At 38.7% G+C, this 22,325-nt stretch overlaps 1 protein-coding gene across 1 annotated transcript in view; it reads left to right on the top strand.

The window, feature by feature from the left end:
• Nucleotides 1–18,298, top strand: part of cerk (ceramide kinase) — a 52,793-nt gene extending 34,495 nt beyond the window's left edge. The window contains exons 7-13 of the mRNA XM_003221340.4: nt 1,759–1,833; nt 2,697–2,849; nt 4,818–4,923; nt 7,104–7,174; nt 9,221–9,429; nt 12,192–12,400; nt 13,707–18,298. Of these exons, the coding sequence (XP_003221388.2) occupies nt 1,759–1,833; nt 2,697–2,849; nt 4,818–4,923; nt 7,104–7,174; nt 9,221–9,429; nt 12,192–12,400; nt 13,707–13,788 (905 nt within the window). The 3' untranslated portion in view covers nt 13,789–18,298. The remainder of the gene's footprint in view (nt 1–1,758; nt 1,834–2,696; nt 2,850–4,817; nt 4,924–7,103; nt 7,175–9,220; nt 9,430–12,191; nt 12,401–13,706) is intronic.
• Nucleotides 18,299–22,325: the final 4,027 nt, after the last annotated feature.

Genomic DNA, 22,325 nt, shown 5'->3' with positions numbered 1-22,325 from the left:
TTAACAGTCCTAAGTCAGAATCATAAATCATCAAAAACTCAGAAAGTTCTCGGGGAGTGCCAACCAATGATGCCAACAATCACTCTTCTCTTATATGTATTCAAGACGTGGGGAGAACTATAACCTGTTTTTGGGCATTCATAACATTGACTAAAGATAGCAAACCCTTTCCTAGGAACGTCAACATTCAGTAAGTCTAGATATTCATTACAATATACATGTGTTCTTGCCACTTCCATTTCATAAATTGGTATCTATTTCCTGGTTTCACCTTTTCATGTTCTTGCAGTATAAGATTCCAATACCAGGTAACTAAATGTGGTGTTTTTCAAATCATACAAAATTCAAGATCAGCTTGTGAATTACCAGTTAATAAGCTAGTGGCTGAAAGGAAGTGTACCATCCCTGCAGAGAAACCCAGACAAACGGTTAGATGATTAGATTATTAGACTGTATAAACAATTGTGTGCCTGCCCATGAGACTCATTTTTTTTTAAAAAGGTAAAAAAAAGATTTTATGACTTAAAACTATTCTAAGGGTAACTGCACTATAAGCCATAGCATTTCATACTATTGCTGTGTCTTTTTCCTATTGGAATACTGGGATTAAAATTTTATAACATACTTAGAAATTTTGAAAGAAGTTGTTGTCAAGGTACAGATACCATGAAGTCAGTCCCAAGTACAAAGTAACAATAGTTTAATGAAGATACAGCTCAAAAGAACAAAAAATGCTTAACAGCAGCAAAATAGTCAAAAAGGAGGTAAAACAGAGAGTCCCAAAGTCCTAAAAAATCCCAACCCACTAACCAGAATACCCAGCAGAGGAGAAACACTTGCTATCGTTTCAGCAAACATGTTCCAAGAGGAAGTAAAGTCATAGTCAAGCTGGTCCATGTGTCATCCACACAAACAGGATACAGCAGCAGCGTCAAACATCCAATCCAAAGTCAGGGCACAAGAGCGAATACGATGTCCAGAAGCGATCCGAGGTCCAAACCAAGAACAGTAGCAAATCCCAAAGAATCCACAAAGTACAGGAATCACGACCCAGCATAACATACAACCCAGCATACACTTTGCCAGTCGCAAGGTCCCTATTGCAACCAACCCTCCTTTCATTACAAACCTTCCTCTGAGTTGCAATCAGCCAACGCCCCACTCTCAGCTGCTCATGCATTCTCCTCCAAACTAGAATCAGACAACACCCCACACTCAGCTCCAGTTGTGCTGCCCGAACTGCTCTTTGCCTTGCCTGCCAAGCGGCCTTCTCTTGCTTCTACTTACATCCTCCCAAACAGCAGACAAATCATCTTCCCTCCAAGTTTCATTCCCAACAGATCTTCTGAATGTGCCACTACTTGTAGGCTCCTCACCCACTTCTGCTACTTTTGTCCAATCCATCTCATCCACAACCTCATCAGTGTCACTCCCAGCACTTCTCATAGAAACTGCTTCATTGTCAAACCCATCATCCCCATCAAACCCTTCAAAAGACTCTTCATCAGTGGGTTCAGTAAGTATTTGCCGAATCCTCTTCTGCTATTGCTCTTCTATAGGATCTTGTCCCTGAGTAGACCTTTCTGCCTGCCTACTCTCCAACTCCCTGTTGTTACTACTACTCAGAGACTCATTCACAAGAGTTGTAGCTCAGGAAGTGCATTTGAGCTCTTCAAAATGGGCTTTACGTTGTTCCTTTTATATAGCTTCACAGTATTGTCAAGGTAGGTGAAGTAACAAATTTACTCATTTTTCCAGGTTCAACAGACTGCATATGCTATGCAACAGTTGGCATCAATGATCCAGTGACATCAGCATTACATATCATCATTGGTAAGTTGTCAGAATGCAGGACAGAGTTGGAAGTTGGAAGCTCTTCTGTGCTGCCCTTCCGCAGCACAGAAGGCTCCAATGGCCATTAAGTAACCATATTTGGAGGAGTCTGAGCTGTTAGAAGGAGGGTTTAGGGGTGAAAGAGGCGATATGCTGACCTAAATGTATGGTACTTCTTCCTAATCCAGGATCTGTTAACAATCAAACCTACAGAAGCCCCATCTTGAACTCAGTCTGGAAACCTTATTGCAGTGGTTCTCAATATGTGGGTCCCCAGATGTTTTGGCCTTCAAGTCCCAGAAATCCTAGCAGCTGGTAAACTGGCTGGGATTTCTGGGAGTTGTAGGCCAAAACACCTGGGGACCCACCACTGCCCTATTGCAAACATATTGACTCCTTCCATATGAGAATGGCCTGTTACCATCATCATTGATTACTGGCCACTGGCAGAAAATCCAGGGATGCCTTTTAGTTTTATTTATTCAGTTTGTGTTTTATCGGTGTCTTTTTTGCCTTTTCCTCCTAGTCCAGGCTCATGTGAATGCAACAGTTGGCATCTTAACGGTGCCATAGCTTCACTCTAAGCATAACCTGAGTATAGGACTCTGCATTTTGATATTAATGACACAATATGGATAAACACCAGCTTTGCTAGTTTATTAGTTATTAGTTAATCTGCTGTTTCCAGCATCTGCATGAAAACTGTACTGTAGAAACCTACTTTGGGTTAGTGTAGAAACTGTTCTTCCATTTTTACAGTTACAGATACATGCTATGCAGAGTTTCCTTTCACAAATGAGTGATGCATTTACTGGTTAAAATATTTAAGAGCTCCCATCATCTCACATGTCTCTTGTCAACAGGAGACACACAACCTTTGGATGTCTCTTCAGTACATCGCAATAATGCATTTCTGAAATACTGTGTATCACTATTGGGCTATGGTTTTTATGGAGATATTTTAAAAGACTGTGAAGCAAAGCGCTGGATGGGTCCTGCCAGATATGACTACTCAGGTAATGTTTTTTGATCTTTATTTCAACCACTCTTTTATACAAACCATATTTCCTAACCTATTGCCCTCAAGATGCAAAGTATGTATTTGTGGAGCAGCTTGTTTGAAAAGGCTGTGTACAATTTTGATACAATTAAACCTTATTCTGTTATTTTAATGTTGTAATAATACAGTGGTAACAATAACTACAACTTGAAAGACATTCAAACATCTTGCGTATCCTGTAATCTAAATTCAAGGGCTTTATCAAAATTAGGATGAATGAGGACAGCAGCCAATCTTATATTTTGTTACAGTTTTCCAAATAAACATTTAAAGGTTGTATTGTCTCCCATATATTTCTTATAACATATTTAGTAATTTATAATGTAACACCCAAGAACAAAATTGCAATACCAGATTGTGTCCAGACAAAGATATGTAGCTGCATATACAAAACACAAAGTAATCAAAACATAAGAGAATTTCCCCTCCTAAATCCAAGGAAGAGATCTGACATAAATATTAAAACTTCTCTTCTCAACTTGACAATATTTTTTGTATCTTGGCTAAAGAAATTTTGAAAAAGAAGAAATGTTAATGTCATAAAGGAAATAAACAGAAATTATCCAAGAATTTCTTTCTAATATATATGGCTAACCTATCCATTTGGCTTTTTCCTAAGGAATATCTCCCAGATGTATGAACTAATTTTGTATTTAGTAAAGGAAATTTTTCATTTCTCACAAAGCTTCAATTTAACAAAATATAGGAATTGTGAAGCCACAATTTAAGGGCTATATTTGCAAATCTCATAATCTTACACAGTAGATCAGCCACGTCCACCTGCTACATACTGTTAGACTGTTTCAGTCAACCTAGCCCACCCAAGCTAATGACGAAATGATGACAGAGGAAATCTGACAATGTGTGGATATCCCCAAGATGCTAGTAGAAATTACATCTCAAAACTGCTTCGCTTTATTTATTTTTTTACAGTTAATGTGAGATAACAACTTATGTAGTGCACATGTTTCTGTTCGACTAGGAACTGTAGCCTCTAATACCCCTTGATACAACATTTCTTCCTATCACCTGTCTGACTTCCTGTGCTCTCAGCAGTCGCCCAGCAGGAATTTCCTGAAACTTTCTTCATTGTATCATTTTGTCTATGACATTATGTCTGCTCCATTTGTATTAAATAACAAAGGAACTTTGTCCCTTAAAAAAATGTGTGGGGAAAGCTAGGTGGGTGATAGCAAGGAAACCCCACCAAAAAAGGGGTCCAGTGAAAAGTACTGAATGCAGAAGTGGAAAGCCATCACAAGCAAAGTGCCCATCATAAGGTTAAAGTTATATCCTAAGAAGTTACCCTGTTTCCCCAAAAATATGACATCCCTGAAAAATAAGACCTAGTAGAGGTTTTGCTGAATTGCTAAATATAAAGCCTCCCCCGAAAGTAAGACCTAGCAAAGTTTTTGTTTGGAAGCATGCCCAGCGCCTGCCAAACAGAAGACCAGAGCATGCAGGATTGATAAATGTACATACCAGTTGTACATGGAAATAATGATAGTAATAAGAAATTCTTGATAGGATTCACAGTTTGTCTGGTTATGCTGGTTTGTGAGGACAACTACTGTACAGTATATAATAAATGTTCATTTTTTTGTTCAACAATAAATGTGAATTCTTCTTCATGGAAAAATAAGACTTCCCCTGAAAATAAGACCTAGCACATCTTTGTGAGCAAAATTAATATAAGACACTGTCTTATTTTCGGGGAAACACGGTATATATATATATATATATATATATAGTGGTCCATTCTTGGACTCTGAGAAGGAAACAAGGAGTAAGTACATGATAACAATCAAATGCAGAAAATATTAAAAGCAAGGGGTTTTCTGTCATTCTGCTGGTTAATTTTCAAGAAGAAAAAGCAAGAAAACAAGGCCTAATTAATTTTTTAATATTTTTCTCCTTTTCAAAGGTTTCAAGACCTTTCTATCTCATCATTACTATGAAGGAACAATTTCCCTTCTACCAGCAACACACACTGTGGGGTCTCCAAGAGATAAGAAATACTGCAGAACAGGGTAGGCTAAGTAACACTTGGTATATTTTTTCCCCCCAGGAGATTTAGCTGCCTAGTGCCTGTGGTGTGGAACATATCCTGAACAAAATACTTGTTAAGCCAGTGGTTCCCAACCCGTGGGCCGTGAGAACGAAAATCCAGTCCACGAACCTCCTTCCTCTTTATTTATTTATTTTATTCGTTTATTAAATATGGTTTTCTGTGGGCGAGCAGATGGTGACTACTGGATGGCGTATGTTCTGTATCAGAAGCTAGAGTTGATGTGGTCTATTCAATGCAATTTTCTGAATCAGCACCCCAAATAACCAAGCCAAATCTAAAGTTAACCAAAAACTGATTCGTAACCCTTTTAGTACTAATGTTGGAGAGTGGTCCCCAGTCAAGTGTTCCCTAGTCAAAGTGGGCCCTTGGTTAAAAAAAAGGTTGGGAACCACTGAGTTAAACAGTAATACTGAAATGGATGCTTGTACCACAGAACTGGAAGAAGCCATCTGTTCTCATCTCTTGCTTAAGGAGTGCAGTAGCTTAGTGGAGACCACACTTTTCATGAAATCAGTCCCAGATGGAGACCTAAGTGTGCAAATAGGAAATGTTCATATCTGAAGCCATGAGCTGTTGCAGATCAGTGTAATTTAGGACTGGGCAGCCTGAATCTTTAGGAGCATGTTTTGAAAGCCTTCTGGAATAAATAAGCAATTCAGGGCACCGTCAACCGAGATATTTTGGGCATGAAAGCCTTTGCCACTCCCAGCAACCTCTGAGGCAGGGAGGAAGAAAGAAAGAAATTAATGAGGTGTCAAAACAGAGAAGTATACTTGTTCTATGGCTCTGCTCACTGATGGCTTAGTTTCTGCCCACTGCCAACATACCCCCCCCCCCCCAGATTACCCATAGTGGAATGTTCCTTCCCCATTTGGACAATCCTGGTATAAATGGTTTGATTTGTTATAATAAAAATTGATAATTACGTCCCTGAGAAAAAATCTGCATTCCACAGCTGAAGAGTAATCATAGAAGAAGTGGAATTCCTGAACAGATTCATATTACCCAAGCAAGCCAAGCCATGTGGAGAATAGATGGATAAACAGAAAAATGGATGTGGGAAGAAATGCCTGCACAGTTCAAACATGGCAGTTGACCAGATTCTGGAGATAATGAAAAAGTATTTATTGCGTATTCCTAGTATAAAAAAAGTAGGATGGAAGCACAGAGAGTTGTGATACTTCTTAATGCTGCAAATCATAGAAGGCCCAATCCGTACATTTAGCCATTGATTTGGGAGAGAAGGACATGCCGTATCTCTTTAGCCACTCTCCTTATAAGACAACCAGCAAGTAATGTTCTTGTAGTTCCTTGAATATGTAAACATGTGTGGTTCCCAATCTTAACATTTCATCTAGTCATGTAGATATCTATACTATTATTTATGGTAAGGATCTTCTGTTCTAGAGAATATGAGTTAATTAATCTGCAAGACCTCTTCTGAGGCATCCGAATTTCACTTCTCAGTTGAGAGGATTGGGAATGCATCTTCAACAGGATCCTGTAAGACTACTGTTGTGGCCTAAAGTGACATCTCTAGGTCTTTGATTACATTTAAACCCCATGTGGTCAGTGGTGTAATACTAAGTCTAGTCTTCTGCCCAGGGATGTTGAATGGATTCTCATTATGAAGCATGCTATTCCCCCTTTGGATCCCACATAATTTAGGGGGGAAATTCATTTAAGGCTGCAGACTTGCCTTACTTAGCTCTACCTCCATTCTGCTCTTATTTTGCCCTAAGTAGGCAGCCATGAGAGTCACCTCAAAATCTGCAAAACCCTTTGTAAATAAAGGTGTGCTTCCTTTATAGCACTGGAGGGATTAAGCACAGTGTGCAGTTGAGATTCTTAAATGCAACTAGTACAAAGATAGAGATTGTAAATTTGCTAGTTGATCCGCTAATGGAAAATCTTAAGTATTCGAAAAATGAGGTCCCCAAACTCAGTTGATTCTAAAAAAACAATTCATTGAGACATGAGGCTTCCTGTTTATTTATCTTTTTGGCAGCAGTTTGCAATATTGCAGACAGTAGCAGCCAAAGGAACGAAATGTTAATATACCATTGAATTAACTCCATTATCCATTCTGCATTCTAGTCTGACTGATGTGGAAAATTCATGTTAATTTTTGTCTTTCAGGTGCCGTATTTGCAAGCAAAGTAAACAACGGCTGGAGAAAGAGCAGCGAAACTATGAAAGGGGGATTAAAGGTAAATTTAGAATTTATGCAAATCCAGACCTGGGTAGCAAATTAAGTGCAAAGATGGATTTCTGGCCAAAAAGACTTCCTTCAAAATTTTCCTTCACTCTTTGAAATTGTCAATGAATGGGAATGATAGAACATGCAAAATATGTTTGGTTTTAATTTCTCACTGGTTTTCTTTGCTCTGTTTTGCCAGTCTACAAAATATTTCAGTGGATTCATCTTTAAACTGGTTAGATAATGGATAAAGTTTTAGTCCCATATAGCAAACCACATGAAGATCATTCAGGGTAAGACACTTCCGAGAGCAAGACATGGGAAATTATTCACACTCTTACATCTATTGTGTTTTCATTCAACTGGCAGTTTTCATGCCCCTTTCCTTCAAATTCATAAATTGTATTTGTAAATGTTCAACTACAGTGGTGTTACTACAGTGCTGAGAACTGAAGGAAACTTTAGCTGATAGGCAATAACCTAATTATCTCTCTAACCCCCCCCCCCCCAAAAAAAACCTACAACCTTACAGCAGGACAGGTTGAATACAAGGATAAAGGTTTAAGTTTTTAAAATTTGTTTATATTATTATCATCACTATTGTTACATTTTTATTCTCTCCTCAAGGCAGGGTATAGCATAGTTTAAAATTCATTAGTTACACCTGCCAAAGGAGATAGATAGGTCTTTAATTCTGTTTCAAATACTTATAATTCGTTTTGTAGTTGGAAGTTCTTCCAGAAGGTCATTCCATAGTCTAGGAGTGGTCGATGAAAAGGTCTTCTGGGTAACATCCATTAATGTAAATGGCCAGTTTGCAGAACATAGTCCGCCATTTGGATGCAAAATAAAGACCCCCCTTAGAATATTTCAGGCATAGCTTTTGGTCTCTTTATATGCAACAAAATCCCAAAGATATGTGAACAGCATTTCATTTCTTACAAACTCCACTCAGAAGAAACATCAGAGTCAATAGTGGTAGCATGATGCTAGTTGAAACATCTCCTGTTAACTTTATGTCATTTACCAAATAGCACTTAAGAAAAGGGAAGGGAGAACATTCAAGATTTCAGTGAATGATCAGGGCCTGGTTTCTGCTTTTCATTCATTATAAACGTAACAACCAAAAGCATACTTCTTTTAGTAGTAATGTGCATTATCCACCTCCAGCCAGAGAAAAAGATTCACCACATGAGAAATTATGACACATGATATATTTAACCCTTCCTGTTTTGTTTGATTCTATTTCACGAACAACCCACCCAAATGTGTATTAATTATATACTCTTTATTTCCAATGTTCCAAAGGACTAATCATTTAAACCAAGATAGTGTGTCACTTCCTGCTGTCATTTTTTACATTTATCTTTACCTCTTATTTTTTGTTATTGTGTGATGTAATTATGGCATTGAATGTCTACCTTTTGTGCAAACCCCCCTGAGTCCTTCTAGGGAGAGAGAGTGGTCTAGAAATAGTTATTATTATTATTATTATTATTATTATTATTATTATTATTATTATTATTATGTTGACAGGGACTGCAGTGGAAAATGGAGATACTTGGGAGGTGGATGGGATTCTAGAGTATTTATGGAAGCAGTCTCCTCTTGAATCTACTTAAACAACCCCTTTAAAGAATCAAGGCAGGCATCCTATTCATAGTTACCAGGGAGTAAAGTCCAATTATACCTGAATGGACAAATATGAGATTGTGTTGCAAAACATCTTTCAGCACTTCCTTGTCTAGACAGGAAATGTGTGATGAATTCCATCATAAAATTGTTTTCTCAATGTACTGAAGTGACAAAGACAGCTTCTTTCTATCAATGCTGTGCTTTCAATAAGAAAACTGAAATCACTCAGCATCACTGGGGAGAGCTGGTGTTTGTAAATGTGAATATTTTCAATTTTAGTATCTCGATAATAACTATATGTGATATACCCAGTTACTGTATATATCTCATCAAGCCAGCAGTGTTTTAACAGTTGTTGAAAACAGTAGGAAGTATATTTTTGTCCCCCATCTTCTTAAAGTGTATCTTCTTATGTTTTAAGGGAAAGAAGAAGGAGAATGGAAGGTTATTAGAGGAAAGTTTCTAGCCATCAATGCTGCAAACATCAGTTGCGCTTGTCCACGGAGCCCGAAAGGACTTTCACCATCTGCTCACTTGGCAGATGGCTCTGCAGACCTCATTCTAGTCCGCAAATGCTCTCGGTTAAATTTTCTAAGGTACCTCGTAAGGCATACTAACCAGGATGACCAGGTGTGTATTGTCTCAGTGATATTTTCAAGGGTAGGTGGGAGGGCACAACCCAATGTAGATTAATGTTCTTGTAAAATGGACAAGAAGTTCTTGTAACAGCTTTTTGGAAACTTCAGCATTTGCATTTTGATCAGATTCCTTTCTAATAATAGCACTGTGACAAATCACCCATTCGTGTTCACCCTGCACTTCCAGCCCTCACAGCTTTTAACACTGAAGCTTTGAACACCTTGCTCTTTTACTCCTAAAATGCCCTCCTAGTTCTGGTTCTCAGGCCCCACTGTGACCTCTGTAAAGGACAAAGTGGATGTCTTGACCAGTGGGTTCAGTATGGTCTTCCTTACTAAATTTTATATCTTCTGGCAGACAGATAGGAAATAAAACAGTAAAGGTTAATCGTATAACAAACATCTAGCTTTATGCTGGTTCCACCAGCAGTATATTGTAACACCTTTATTTCAAGCATCTCTGTCCACACTCTTAGCTCCCAAAACCTCAAGGCAGATTTCCACCGTTCTCTTCTTTATAATTGGTGCTATCCATCCTGATCGTTTAACCCATTCTTGCTTGCACTGGATTTTACAGGCAGTATTATGAAATATATTGCTTTGAAATTGGGTCCATCATTTGATAATGGGTTATCAAGTTTTACTAACCTTTTTGAGCCAGAAACCAATCTGAAAAATAAACCCACAAATGGAGAATATCTCATTAGGCCTTATGTTGCAGGGTCACCATCTTGAAAATGACTGAGGCATGTTGTTTGTGTGCTGAGAGAGGCCACTGATGATAATCATTTAAAATATACCTCACAACTTCTGAGGATCCCTGCTATAGATGTGGGCAAAAAGTCAGGAAAGAATGCTTCTGGAACATGGCCATACAGCCCAAGAAACACACAACAACCCAATCATTTAAAACCTTATGCTGTACCCTTTGAAGGGACAAGAGTTTCATTCATAGGTGGCCCTAGCTCTGTTGCTAACTGGGCCTCTCCACTTTTTAGCAGATGAGCCTCTACTTCTATATTTGTCCAACTATATCTCGCCATCCCGGCATTCCTTAAGCTGTGATTGGCTGGTTTTTCCCAGATTTGCCCAGCATCTCACTTCAGTATCAGAGTTGCCAGCTGCTCATCTGAACCGAGTTTATTCTACATCAGTAGCCACATAGAAAGGGAAAAAATAGCAACTGAAAGCTCTTATAAAATGCAGGCAGTCTCAAAGCTGGAATTCTAGCAGTGGGAACCAAGTACTTCGTTGACTATCTTCAATCACAGTGGTTGGCCAGTGGAAGCAGGTGGCATGCATACAGCTCCAGTACCATCACTTTGAATATCGAAAGGGCAGTATTAGCTACCCAGCAGGAATCCTAGAACTGAAGGGTAGAGTTCCATCTGGCCAGTAAAAGCTCCTGACTTTGGCTTGGGTCCTCACTTGGAGCAGTTCATGGCAAAGATACTAACAGAGCTTAGATTTTTTAAAAAAAAAAAAATGGACAGCATTTCCAGAACACCCTCTCCTCAGCCAACATGGCTACTGGCCATTTGTGCTAATACATTGTGGGGCCTGCATTCTAAAACTTTTCCAAGCTCTGATTACTAAACACCTGTCCTTGCTGACCAGCTTTACTGCCATCTGCCCAGCAATCTCTCTGTTGTTGTTTCTCATCTCCCTGCATGGCCATTGCATATGTGTCTCAGACTTCTAACCCTTACAGTTTTCTTCTCAGTCCACTGCATTGTGATGAGGAGGGAGTTGCACTTTCCTTGCCAAACGACTCTGAAAAGGGCTATCAATCCTCAGCATACATCTTCCTAATATTTCTAATATTAAGTACAAGAGAAGTCCAATATCTATTGGATCCCCAAGCCAGTTGCCTCCATCCCCCTTTTTTGCTTTTTGACTCTTCATTTGCCTACAAAATACATGTATCCGCAAACAGGGAGAGCTTTTCTCTTGTGGCCTTTTGCTTATGGAATTCCCTCTTCACTGCAGTATAGTGAATACAAATCTTGATTGTTTCCAGTACCTTCAAAAAACTTATTTGTTTCACCAAGCACTCACTGATTTTAATTCTTAGTTTTGTGATAGTTTTGGTTTTTTACTATAGTTCATTTCTTTTAAGAAGCTATAAAAATAACTTTGTATTTTGTCTGTAGAATTTTGTGGAAAATCCTGAAATGTTGTTAAGCAAGAATGATTAAGTCCTAAACACACCTAACTCTCCTTAGCTTCCAAAATCAGGTGGTATCTTTAAGATATTTAGGTTACAAACCCGACACAAACTAGGACATTTTGAGGAATAGAAGCAGATACCATAATGACTTCACCTAGTAGCTGATTTAACCTGACAAGGGATAAACCCCATGAATCTCACTGGGTACAGTTGGGCAGCTTGCCACCTGTAACATGGGGATAATATTGATCAGCTTTTTGAATCCTTGAGGAAGGCACAGGTCAAAGTATATACATAACTAGTTAACAATCTCTACTGCATTTGTTTTTGGGCTCTTTTTTGCTACAGTAAAGTGAAATACTATGAAGTCATTTGTATGTTAAAGGTAATTGTCAAAATCCAGTGCAGACTTGGACTTCGAGGCCAGTGCCATAAGCGCACATCATTTTGTGCAGGATTGTAACTTGGAGTGTGAAATATGTGTATGTAACAAGAACTAGTAGAAAGAATACTATGTCTTGCCTGATTTCTTCGGGGAGGAAATGTCATAAATGTAAACACTACCTTCTCTCATTTCTGTGCAGTTTGATTTTGCCTTTGTGGAAGTTTATCGAGTCAAAAAATTTCAGTTCACATCAAAGCATTTTGAAGATGGGGACAATGATGTCAATGATATGCAGAAAAATCACTTTGGCCAGTTCTGCAGAGACCATCCTGCTTGTTGTTGCGTCCTTCCTAACAGCACTTGGAACTGTGATGGAGAAACTATAGATAGCTCAACAATTGAATTCAAGTGAGTATTTCTTTTCTGAGAGATGGACTAATGTAATATGTTTGAGAACGGTCCTCATTGACAGATTCAAAACTGGCAAAAGGACATTCACAGCAGCTATAGATATGAGTGCACATATACATTAATAAATACATTTTAAAAATCAAATTCTGATATATCTACAAAAAATTAATAAGTCATGTTTAAAAAAACAGTTTTATAGCATTAAAGGCATAATAGGTGTGAAGATTAATTGGGCATGAACCTTTAACTGTAGAATGTTAGTGGCAGCAGATGTAAAGAAGCCTTCAATAAAATAAAGGCCAGGTGGAGCTCAACATTTTAGCCAGTAGTCAATATTTTGTAGCTATTGCAACCCTAATGTGACTCTCCCACTGTGTTTTCTTGGCAAGATTTGTTCAGAGGGAATTATCTTTGGCTGCTTCTGGGGCTGAGAAAGCATGACTTACCCAACATCATCCAACGGGTTCTTCATGGCTGAGTAGGGATTCAAGCCCTGATCTCCAGAGTCTCAGTCCACCACTCAAAGTACAACACCATGCTAGTGGTAACACCCAAAATCTTTCAACCTTTTCATTTTTCACACCAGACTGAGCTCATTATGTCAGTTTAAAAATAATCCTACAAAATCATATTTTAAATACGTTCAAGGACTAAAATAGTTATCGTTATGAATGGTTGAGCAAGTCAGTATCAAGTAGAGTCAAAGAATTAGTAGATTAAATAATAAATTTACTAATTTTCTAACACTGTTTGTTATTTACAGTCTTGTAATCAGACCATCTGTTTCCTCCCTCCCTCCTTGCTTCCTTTCCTCTTGGTTCCTTTCTTCTTTGCTGCCTTGTTTAATTGCTTCCTTCCCTCCCCACACATAGATGTACAGAATTGGAAAATGTCTAAAGTGGGATATTTTAAATCCTTTTGCAATGCATTTCATCAGAAGTTTGCCCTACACCAAGTCAAATCGTTGGTCCAGTAGTATTAACACTGAGTGGCCATTGACTCTACAGTAGCCTCCTGCTATTAGCTGTCTCACTTCATCCTTCTACATTGGCAACACTGGTGAAGACAGATGACAGCTCTAATTCAACAATCTCTGAAGAACCTGAGTTGTCTCTCCACTCTTTCCAGTGGTGGTGGGGAGATGCATGCAGTCCTAATGAGCTACACATGCTGTCCTGATCCTGACAGGCCTTTCCTAGGGCAACTTCTGTTGTTAGAGTGGTCACTCCCATTGGTGGCAGGTAGTTTACAATTAATGTGGCTCTTTCTTGTTGAAAACATTGAGCATTCCTTTATCTTGCAGGGTTCACTGTCAATTAATGAAACTCTTTGCAAGAGGAATAGAAAAATCCAAACATGAAGCAGCTCACAAGCATGAGAAGTAATTAACTGAAGTCAACTCTCCCTGAAAACTGAACAACAGATTACAGCTGGCTAGACAAATAAGTATTTCGGGCACGCTAATAAATGTTTTCAAATGGAATCATGCTAATATTACTTTTTGTGTGAATGTCTTGAAAGAGTTTAGATTTTATGCAAATCAGACCATTATTTTTACAGAAATGTAATGTGTGCTACAAAGAATGGGAATTGGATCGCATTTCTTTCCTTCAAGCTAATTTTATAGCTGTCTTGCAGTGACAACTCAGCATGCAGTTCTAGGAAAACCCAGCTAGATTTGTAACTTCTCAAAGTATGCCTTTTACTTTATTGTTGTTGTTGTTTGTTGTTGTTGTTTTTTTGTAAGAGACTCGTCTTCTGTATTTCCATGCTGGCTCTGGAGAAGAGGAAGCCTCTTTCTGTACAGCTATGACACCGGACTTTTCATAGGTCTCTTTTTTAAAATCCTTCTACCAAACAAGTTGGAATCAGAGGGATAGAGGCTGCACCAGCTTTGTCTTCAAGTAACTTCATGCTCTCATCGGCATAAAATTCATTCCTTGCCAGTACCTACTGGGTTAGTGGCAATTCGTTAAATCTATCACTATAGTAAAATGAATAGACTTTTGCAACTGATTTCCATGGGATCTGGTTTTGAATCTTTGATATAATCAAGAAAACTGAATTTTTAATCTCACACCTTGATCTTCAGAAGTGCTACTGCATTAAGATTACTTGGCAGCCTCATGTGGTTTGAAGACTCTACAGTAATAAAGTCCTCATAGAAACATAAAGTTGGAAGAGACCATAAGAGTCATCTAGTCCAACTCTCTGCTATGCAGGAAAAATCAATCAAAGCACCCCGACAGATGGCCATCCAGCCTGTTTAAAAACCTCCAAAGAAGGAGCTTCCACCAGACTCCCAAGACAGAGTGTTCCACTGTTGAACAGCTCTTAACAGGCAAGAAATTTTTCCTAATGTTCAGGTGGAATCTTGTTTTCTGTCATTTGAACTCATTGCTCTCCCTCTACCTTATGACAGCCTTTAAAATATTTGAACATAGCTACAATGTCTCCCCTCAGCCTTCTCTTCTGCATGCTAAACATTCCCAGCTCTTTACACCGCTCTTCATAGGGTATGGTTTCCAGACTTTTGATCATTTTAGTTGCCCTCCTTTGGACACATTTCAGCTTGTCAATATCCCTCTTAAATTGTGGTGCACAGAACCGGACACAGTATTATTCCAGGTGAGGTCTGACCAAAGCAGAATAGAGGGGCACCATTCCTTTCCTTGATCTAGACACTATACTCCCTTTGATGCAGCCCTAAATCCCATTGGCCTTTTTAGTTACTACATCACATTGTATTTATTATTTATTTATTACAGTATTTGTACCCCGTCCTTCTCACCCAATAGGGGACTCAAAGCGGCTTACAATAAAAACACACATATAAAAATAATACAGTACATTTCAAATCAATTCAAGTTAAAATTACGTTAGACGTTCATAAAAAATACACATATAAATATACAATTGGTGTGTTTTGAGTCTAAAAACTGGGTCTGTCATTGAGTTCGTGTTCAACTTGTGGTCCATGAAAACTCCAAAATCTTTTTGACATAGAGTCTTGTTGAGCCAGGTGTCACCCATCCTGTATCTGTGCATTTCATTTTTTTCTACCTAGGTATAGCATCCTACATTTCTTCTTGTTGAAATTCATTTTGTTAATTTTGGCCCCACTCTGTAATTTGTGAACGTCATTTAGAATTCTGATCTTGTCTTCCTCCCATTTTGTAGTCATGACATAATTCACTTTGTTTTCCCCAAGAAAAATCTCTTGTTAAATGAGCTTGACCTCATTCTGCAACTTAACAATGCAATCCAAACAAGCATTCCTGGCATACAGCTGCATATTCTGGGGCACGTATCAATACAAAAGCGACATGTAGCATCATGTGCATTTGGCCAAAGCAATCACTAATAAATGCTGGAGCAACTCAGATAAAGCCTATAGAAATTACTTTGTCGAGTACAACATTTCTAATTCCCCAGCCAGTATTTGGAAATAGCCATGTTGATTGGGGGATTTTGGAAATTGTAGTACAAAAAGTAACTTTCCCAAACCTGCCCAGATTACATAGTATCTGAGAAGGTCGGGGGGATATATGGATATATGTGTTAAATTAACTAGGAACCAGCACTGAATTTTGTCAAATTTATGTTGATATAATGGTAGAAGTGATATCAGTAACATACCAGTTTTTAAACATATTCTCTGTCATCTGTATCCTGTAAAACTACTATCCAAGAAAAATGTAGGTTCTCAACTGTTCTGACTATACAAATTGGCAATGGCATCTGCCACTGTCTGTTTGAGAATGTGTAGATTAAATCACCCAGTGACATGGCTATCTGTTTAGTAACTACTGAAACTGTGTAGAAATAAAGGATATTTATTTTGATACATGACAATGTGGGATGAAATTGGCAGTGGATCAGAATGTCTTCCTTTTGCAATTACAGTTCCTCTGAAAGACTTGTTATAATGGAAATAGACTCATTCCCACGTTTAGAGTTTGGCAGAAACACCACTTTGTTATTCTTGACTTTAATTTGTACGTCTTAGAAATTAATTTAATAATATTTGCTCTTTATTTGTATTTTGAGTTTCTGCTTTTCCTGAGAATGTTCTCTTTCATCCTTTCCAAATATGCTGTGACCTTAAACACATGTCCCAGCAAATAAGACCTATTGAACTCAGTGGGACCTGTCTTCCAGATAAACTCATAAGAACGTGCTGCAGCAGTCCTAAGTTTTCTTATATTTCCTTGCAGTTCTGTTGCATCCAAACACATTCAAATGCTTGGTAAGAGTTTGTTGTGTGCTAATCAGATAACTTCAATCAGTAATTAACTAGATCCCATTTAGTATAGAGCAGTATTCACACTGAAACAATTTCTTGGACTCCCTCCGCAAATGTTTTTTGTGCCCCCCCCAGATCAAAACAATTTTTTGCAACATTTAACCCATTCCCCCCACCCACCCAAAAAAAGCTACAAAATGCCCCGGGGGCCTAGAAAGGCCCCAAATCACATTGAGCCTAGAAGGCATTTGCTGGCAAAACCCCCTTGAGATGTTTCCATGGTTTATCTGGCACCTCACTTTCAGTGGTTCTCAACCTGTGGGTCCCCAGATGTTTTTGGCCTTCAACTCCCAGAAATCCTAACAGCTGGTAAACTGGCTGGGATTTCTGGGAGTTGTAGCCCAAAACACCTGAGAACCCATAGTTCGAGAACCACTGTTTTAGATGAAGAAAGAAACCTCCTTGTGAATAAGGAGAGCATGAATCCCTGGTTAATGTGTTTTTTGCTGCAGAATGTGTGCATTAAGGTATTTCTCCCCCTCATTTTCAGTTAAAGTTTTAAATTATATTATTTTATGATATAAAGTTGTGGTTTCCTCAAGCTTCTCAGATATGTTTCTAAATTTTAAACCTCATATTATTTAGTAATGCAATTCTACTATTGCAAAAACCCACACTATCTCATCCCCCCCCCCCAAAAAAATGCTAAGAAATACTACTGGCCATATATAAATCAACTGGTAATCAGAAAAGGCTTGTTTAAAAAGTTGTTACCTATCCAAGAATAGACCTTGTGTTATTAAATTAATTTATTGATTAATAAGAGCTTATTTAACAAGGCGTGAAATATCCCAGGAGGAGACCTTTAATTAAGAAATAAATCAAGTAAAGCTTGTTATAACAGGTTTTTAAATTTCCCAGGAATAGAGTTTTTAAAAGTTACTTTTTAGATAACAACTTTGAGAATCCCCCAACCTGCACAGCTTTGAATTATAGTCCAAAAAGTAATTGTGTCCCAAAATAGGAACAAATCAGTCCGACTTGCACATATGTCAGCCTATATAAAATTAAGCGCATTTCACATGGCCAGTTATCTGGAAGTAAAGCAGAAGGTCAGTAAAATAAAATAAAGCAGCCAGAAAAACACATCAGGCAGCGTCAATTCTTTCCAAGCATTTCATCAAACTCAGCAGGAGGTAAGCTTTTAAATAGCATTCTGTCTTTAGCGCATTCCTGCAAGCAAGGCTAAAATTTGCCACCTGAAAATGAATGCTCTTTTCTCAAACTTGTATTTATCAGATTTGCTTTTATTGAACATACTATGTTGGTCTATTTTTTATGTGTATGTACTATAGGCTGTGGAATCCGCTGCATCCTTATTTGGGATTGTGTCCCCTTGAACTCAGTGAAGTTTGTTTTCAAGAAAATGTGTAAAGGATAGGCTGTATCTGAATGCTAAAGGCTTAATGAGAAACTAGAATGAGCCTCCTGAACATGAACACTGTCAGTGGGAGGCTCCATGATCGCTTGTTGTAAGGGGTTATTTTCCTTTATCAATCTTGCTGGCTTCAAGGTTGAAAAGCAACGTTTTATTCTTATGTGCTGAATTCTTCTGAAAAATAAACATTTAAATTATGTTGCAGATGCAATGCATTTGTCTCGTAAGTTTTTCTTGGTCAGAATGCTCTCCCGGCCCATGAAATTGGCCTAGATGTATTGATAGTGTTGGCTTCCTGTATAGCCATGATAGAAAGCCACTTGAAATTTCAACCACTCAAAACAAACACATGAACGAGAGGATTTAAAAAAGATTCCCTCAATTTTAAAACACATTTTGTAACCACATCACAAGAGAATGTTTTGGAGGATCTGAAAGGGAAAAAAAAAGGGGGGAAGCAACTTGATGCAGGTCCAAACAGAGTCAGTTGTCTACCTTGAGACAACATTTAGAGAATTTCCCTTGGGCGAATCAACTGAGAAACATTTGGGTTGCTCCCCGACGAGTCACTTGGAAAGTAAACCTCATGAGCTCTCACCAAAGCTGCTTCTAAGTTTCTCAAAACCAACAACGGAGCCATACCATACACCTACACCAAAATTATTGCTAAAGTAAACCGAATCTTTAACTTCTCTCCCTATTACCTGCCATTCCCACAATTGTCATCTTAGCTTAGTTTGGGTAAAAGGAGTCCCTTTCTCTGTGAAACATGTGATAGCATGATGGTGAGAATGAAGTTTGGACTAATGTGCAAAATTGTGGTGTGTCACAATGTCATGAAACCAGCTGTCATTGTGATTTGGATAGTGCATAGCAAGCCATGGCCCCTCCCATCAAAGTAAATTATACTGCAGTATCATAAAGCAAGCAAATCATCTCATCTTTAGTAGAAACAAGATAATACTGCAATTCCCAATCCTCAGGACAATCTTTCTTCCTTCAGCTTTCTCTTGGTTTTCTTTAGACATGATGGGCTGTTAAGCAGACAGAACTACTGTTGAGCTTTGCAACTATTCACTAATTCCACTTCGAAACACAGTGCACTGTTGTCAAAAGCTGATCAATAGACTCATGTATTCGATCCCCATAAACCCTGTGCAGTAGTCAGATGGGGGAAGTTAAAACTAAGTCATGAGCATAGTAGCCGTCAATTTAGCCCTTGTGGCTTATTAATATTTTAATTGTGCTGGTCAATCTGGGAAGATTATTTTGTTGAAACTTATTTTATTCTTTGGTATTTGAAATACATTCATTTTAAAAATAAAACAAAAACATAAAAGTTGAGCAAAAATATATGAATAGAAATGGTAGGATTTGTTCCATAAAATGTGGATATAATCAAAAGTCCACATGTAGCCTTATGGCCGCAGTTTCCTAACATCTGACCCAATCCATAAAGAGTAACCTGCCTCCCGCAATGCTGCCAATTCAATGGTCCATCAGGTTCCAGCCCTTTAAAAAGATCAATACAAATCACAGCTGGTGATCTGGTGAAGCGAAGCATTCAAAATGTGAAGTCCTTAAGTAACCTGCAGTCCCTGCTCATCACATGCACTATTTTGGCACTTAGTGCCATAACACAAGGTTTCCTGGTCTCTGACCATGGAGGCCTTTAACTAGGTTTCCTTCCTGCAGCGTTTTTGCTTCCTTATCTGGAAACACATTCTTCAAATAGCCATTCTTCAAGCAGTCTTGTAATTCACAGAAACCAGTATCGCATTTTGTCAAGAACAAAAGTCTACATCAAATTGCTAGTCCTATCTAAAGTAGACCCGCTCATTTGACTATTATAATGATGTATAATATCAGTTGGATTAAAATGAAACCTGATAATGTTCCATTCTTTAGAATTGTCAAGAAAAAAATAGATAAAGTGAACAATGGTTGAATGGGTTTTAAAATGTAGAGCTAGCCTAAGATATAATTTAAAAGAAACTGAGAAGAATAGGAGATGGGAGATATACAGGTCTGAGAAGGCTCACACAAGAGAAAAAAGTATTGACCTTCAAGATGTTTTGGACTACAAACCTACAATTCCTTACTATACTATCACCCATGATGGAAGCAAAATGGATTTACAATCCAAAGCATTTGGAGAACCAAGAGTTCCCCATCCCTGCAGTAAAGGGTTTTTTATACTTCTTTACCAGTTCTAGTCCTTTAGTTATTTTGGATTCTCTGAAGCTTCAGCTGCTTTGGCCAATGATCAGGGATTTTGGAAAGTGAACTCTAAAACACCCAGAAGATCAGAGTTCGGGAACACTGGATTAGGCATAGCTCTGGTTGGTCTTCACCTAAATTAAGTCATGTGCAAGTGTGAATCCTGATATCCTTCTGTACACATCACACTAGTCTCTAGTAGCAAAAAGACATGTCTTCCTTACAAAATGAACAAGATTTAGCTGAGACAGTTACTTATATTTCCTATTTATTGTGTTGCCTGACTTGCATAGAGGATATTTTGATGTTCTAAGACAGTGGTTCTCAACCTGGCATCCCCAGATGTTTTGGCCTTCAACTCTCAGAAATCCTAACAGCTGGTAAACTGATTGGAATTTCTGGGAGTTGTAGCCCAAAAACATCAGGGGACCTCTGGTTGAGAACTACTGTTTTAAGGTATAAGTAAAGCTAAAGGTTTCCCCTGATGTTAACTCCAGTCATGTCTGACTCAGGGGGTTGGTGCTCATCTCCATTTCTAAGCCGAAGAGCCAGCGTTGTCCGTAGACACCTCTGAAGTCATGTGGCCGGCATGACGGCATGGAGCACCGTTACCTTCCAGCCAGAGCGGTATCTATTGATCTAATCACATTGGCATGTTTTTGAACTGCTAGGTTGCTAGGTATATCCAGATCCATTTGTGTTTGGCTTTCAATTTTCTGTCTCCCTGCCCTCAGTTTAGCTGGTGGCAAGAGCTGCCTCTGGCACTGATACATACCTGTTTAGCCAAGCCCTCAGTACTAATAAGCTTCCATCTGGAACTCCAGAACCAAAAATAGAGTGATCACAATCATGCTCTTTCATACACTTGACACAGTATAACAACTGTACTAACCAATAAATGCTGGAAGATGAGCAGAACCGGTGATGGCAAGAGCACAATAGGAAGAATAAAGACAGAAATGTTTGGACAAATCAGCGGAACACAATTATTTTCCAGCACTGTGGAGAAGCAGTCTTTCCAGTTGGATCTGGCTCCTCCCTTGTGCTCAACAAACAGGACATATCACCTCTTGATCAATTTTGCCACCTACCTTCCCAGTTCTGTTCTACCTCTGCTTATTTCAGGAAAGGGTGTTAGCTTTCCAGCTAAAGCTTTTTTTGCTACATTCATTGTGACTTACTTTGGAGAGATCTTATCCAAGCAGACATTCAGTGTGCCAATAAAAAGGACAGAAAAAGAGACACAGTTCACAGCTCTCTGTCACTCACATATCCTATAGTAGTCAGAAGCGAGAAAAACATATAAAAATATGTCATTTCTCAAAGTTCTCTTCCCCTCAGGAGGGGTTGGATGGACTGTGTCAAGCAATTGTCTTCTGTGTTGTAAGGTAAAGGTTTCCTCTGACGTTAAGTCCAGTCATGCCTGACTCTGGGTTGGTGTTCATCTCCATTTCTAAGCTGAAGAGCCGGCGTTGTTCATAGACACCTCCATGCATGACTGCATGGAGCGCTGTTACCTTCCTGCCGGAGCAGTACCTATTGATCTACTCACATTTGCATGTTTTTGAACTGCTAGGTTGGCAGGAGCTGGAGTTAACAGCGGGCGCTCAAGCCACTCCCGGGATTTGAACCTGGGACCTTTCAGTCTGCAAGTTCAGCGCTTTAACACACTTTGCCACCGGTGCTCCTCTTCTGTGTTGTCTTCCCCCTAATAAAGTGAAAAGAAAGACCAAACATATATGTACTACCACTGCTGTTGGTGGAGTGGAGTGCTTTGTGTCTCCTGATACATCTGACAAGGATAAGAGGGGGAATTTTCTCATAATGATGGGACTCTCTCTCTGAATATACTGCTCTGTGATGTCTTGAGTCTGGACTCAAGTTCCCTATCCTTCTGAGGAAGGCGGAAAAGATTCTGGAGCTGTCAGTTGACAATAAAACTGTTGGTATGACTGATAAAATGGTGGCCAAGATCATGTTTAAGGCTAAAAAAAGATTAGCCTGTAGTGCTTATGGGG

The sequence above is a fragment of the Anolis carolinensis genome, chromosome 5 (assembly GCF_035594765.1).
Source record: "Anolis carolinensis isolate JA03-04 chromosome 5, rAnoCar3.1.pri, whole genome shotgun sequence".
In the NCBI taxonomy this organism is placed as follows: Eukaryota; Metazoa; Chordata; class Lepidosauria; order Squamata; family Dactyloidae; genus Anolis; species Anolis carolinensis.
Note: the sequence above shows the minus strand (reverse complement) of the source record. Positions and strands in the feature narration are given on the sequence as shown.